Source organism: Propithecus coquereli, unplaced genomic scaffold (genome assembly GCF_000956105.1).
Source record: "Propithecus coquereli isolate 6110/MARCELLA unplaced genomic scaffold, Pcoq_1.0 Scaffold238, whole genome shotgun sequence".
Lineage (NCBI taxonomy): Eukaryota > Metazoa > Chordata > Mammalia > Primates > Indriidae > Propithecus > Propithecus coquereli.
The window spans coordinates 4,015,004-4,016,725 of record NW_012147930.1 but is presented as its reverse complement, the minus strand read 5'-3'; the positions used below and the strand labels follow the sequence as shown (position 1 = coordinate 4,016,725).

The window sequence follows — 1,722 nt, the reverse complement described above, 5'->3', positions numbered from 1 at the left end:
TCATTAATGGATCCTCCTAATTTCCTTTCTTGATTTCCACATCCTGAGTTTCCACAAAGATCATCAAAAGATGAGTGTAAACCACCATCAAAGGAGTCATCTGAAAATTATTAATAAAGAATCAACTTTTAAAAATGGTTTAAATTATTATAAATGTCATTTCCAGTTGACCAATAAAATAATACTTTTTAAGCATAGCTATTAGTTAAGAAAAGTATTGACTGGATTTTTGCTCCTCTTCTTTCTACTTAAGGATATTTTTAAGGCCAGTATTTTTAACTAAGGAACCTGGGCTTCAGTAAGATAAAGGTCGGGGTGGAAAAGAACATTAACAAACCTCTAGACATTTCATGCCAATTTCCAGATGCAGGTAGATTTTTTTCCAGAGAGAGCATCCACAGTTTGTCACTAAATTCTTCAGGAGGGCAATAATGCTAAAGCTTAAGAACTACTGCTATAAGACAATTTCTAGTCTTTCATGGCACATTCCCCCAATTAATATAGCTCATCTTTACCTTCTCTGTGTTCCAGTGAAGTCCTCAAATAATATTTATGTTCAAAAGTGAACCATCTGGTAGATCTTAATTTTTGACTTCTCATATAGTTTACACATTTCTTCAGAGTAATACTAAGCTACTACCTGGCTCCTGAAAATTCTGTACTCTCCCACACTTCTGGGCCTTGCCTTTCCTCCACACTTTACTCTGGGTAAATACCACTCATCCTTCAAAGCCCATCTGGGTTGTCAACATCCCTGTGAACTTCCCACCACCCTTGCCAAGTCTAGTTGGCCATGTCCTCCTCTGCTACACAGCATTCCGCACCACATGGCACTGTGGTATGTGTGTATCTGCCCCTCTCACCACTCACTAGAGGACCGACAGGACTCTCTGCTCATTTAGGAACATGAAGTCTCCAGCCCAGTGCTGGCTCCCCCAAGAAGGGCTCAGTGCTTGCTGGTGGAGGACCTCTATTCTACAGCAATCACACATCTGGAGACAACCTAAGTGTTATAATTTTGTGAATGGAATCACTAAAGCTCTACTTTTAAAAAGGAAGAGCACAGTAGTTCATCAGAGCCCTTCCCTTGCTGCTGTGTTCCCGGAAGGAGGGAAGGCCAGTAGGCAGGGTGGTGCCGTGTCTATGCCAAGTCAGACAGCCTTGCATGTCCTTAACGCAGCAGTTGGAAATATAGGTCACATTTAATTTTAGCAGCTGAATACATTTATAACATGTTTCAAAAAGCTGATAAGCAGTGTGACATGTCATTAAGAGTGTAAATTCTAAAGTCAGACGGCCTAAGTTAGAAGCCTGGGTTTGCCACTCACAAAAACCACATGACCTTGCACAACCTGTTTGACCTGTGTCCTGGTTTTCTCAGTGGCAAAATGAAGATGGTGATGGCACTTATTTCATAGGGCTAATAGAATTAAATGAGATACAGTAAATAAGACACTTAGAGCAGTGCCTACAACATAGCAAAAGTGAAATCAGTGTTAGCTATTATTAATACTTGTTTCCAACTTATAAGAAATAAATATATCAATATAAAAAAATGGAGATTACTAAACCTAAGGCATGAAACCTTAAGAATTCTAAATGAAGATGTTGGGAAGACCCTTTTAGACATCGGCCTAGGCAAGGAATTCTTGAAGAAGAACCCCAAAGCAATCGCCGCAGCAACAAAAATAAATAAGTGGGATCTAATCAAATTAAAAAGCT

At 39.4% G+C, this 1,722-nt stretch overlaps 1 protein-coding gene across 1 annotated transcript in view; it reads right to left on the bottom strand.

Moving 5' to 3' along the window:
- MCPH1 (microcephalin 1) overlaps nucleotides 1-1,722 on the bottom strand; it is a 189,487-nt gene that overhangs the window by 163,163 nt on the left and 24,602 nt on the right. Inside the window, exon 8 of the mRNA XM_012645869.1 lies at nucleotides 5-100. Within this exon, the coding sequence (XP_012501323.1) occupies nucleotides 5-100 (96 nt within the window). The remainder of the gene's footprint in view (nucleotides 1-4; nucleotides 101-1,722) is intronic.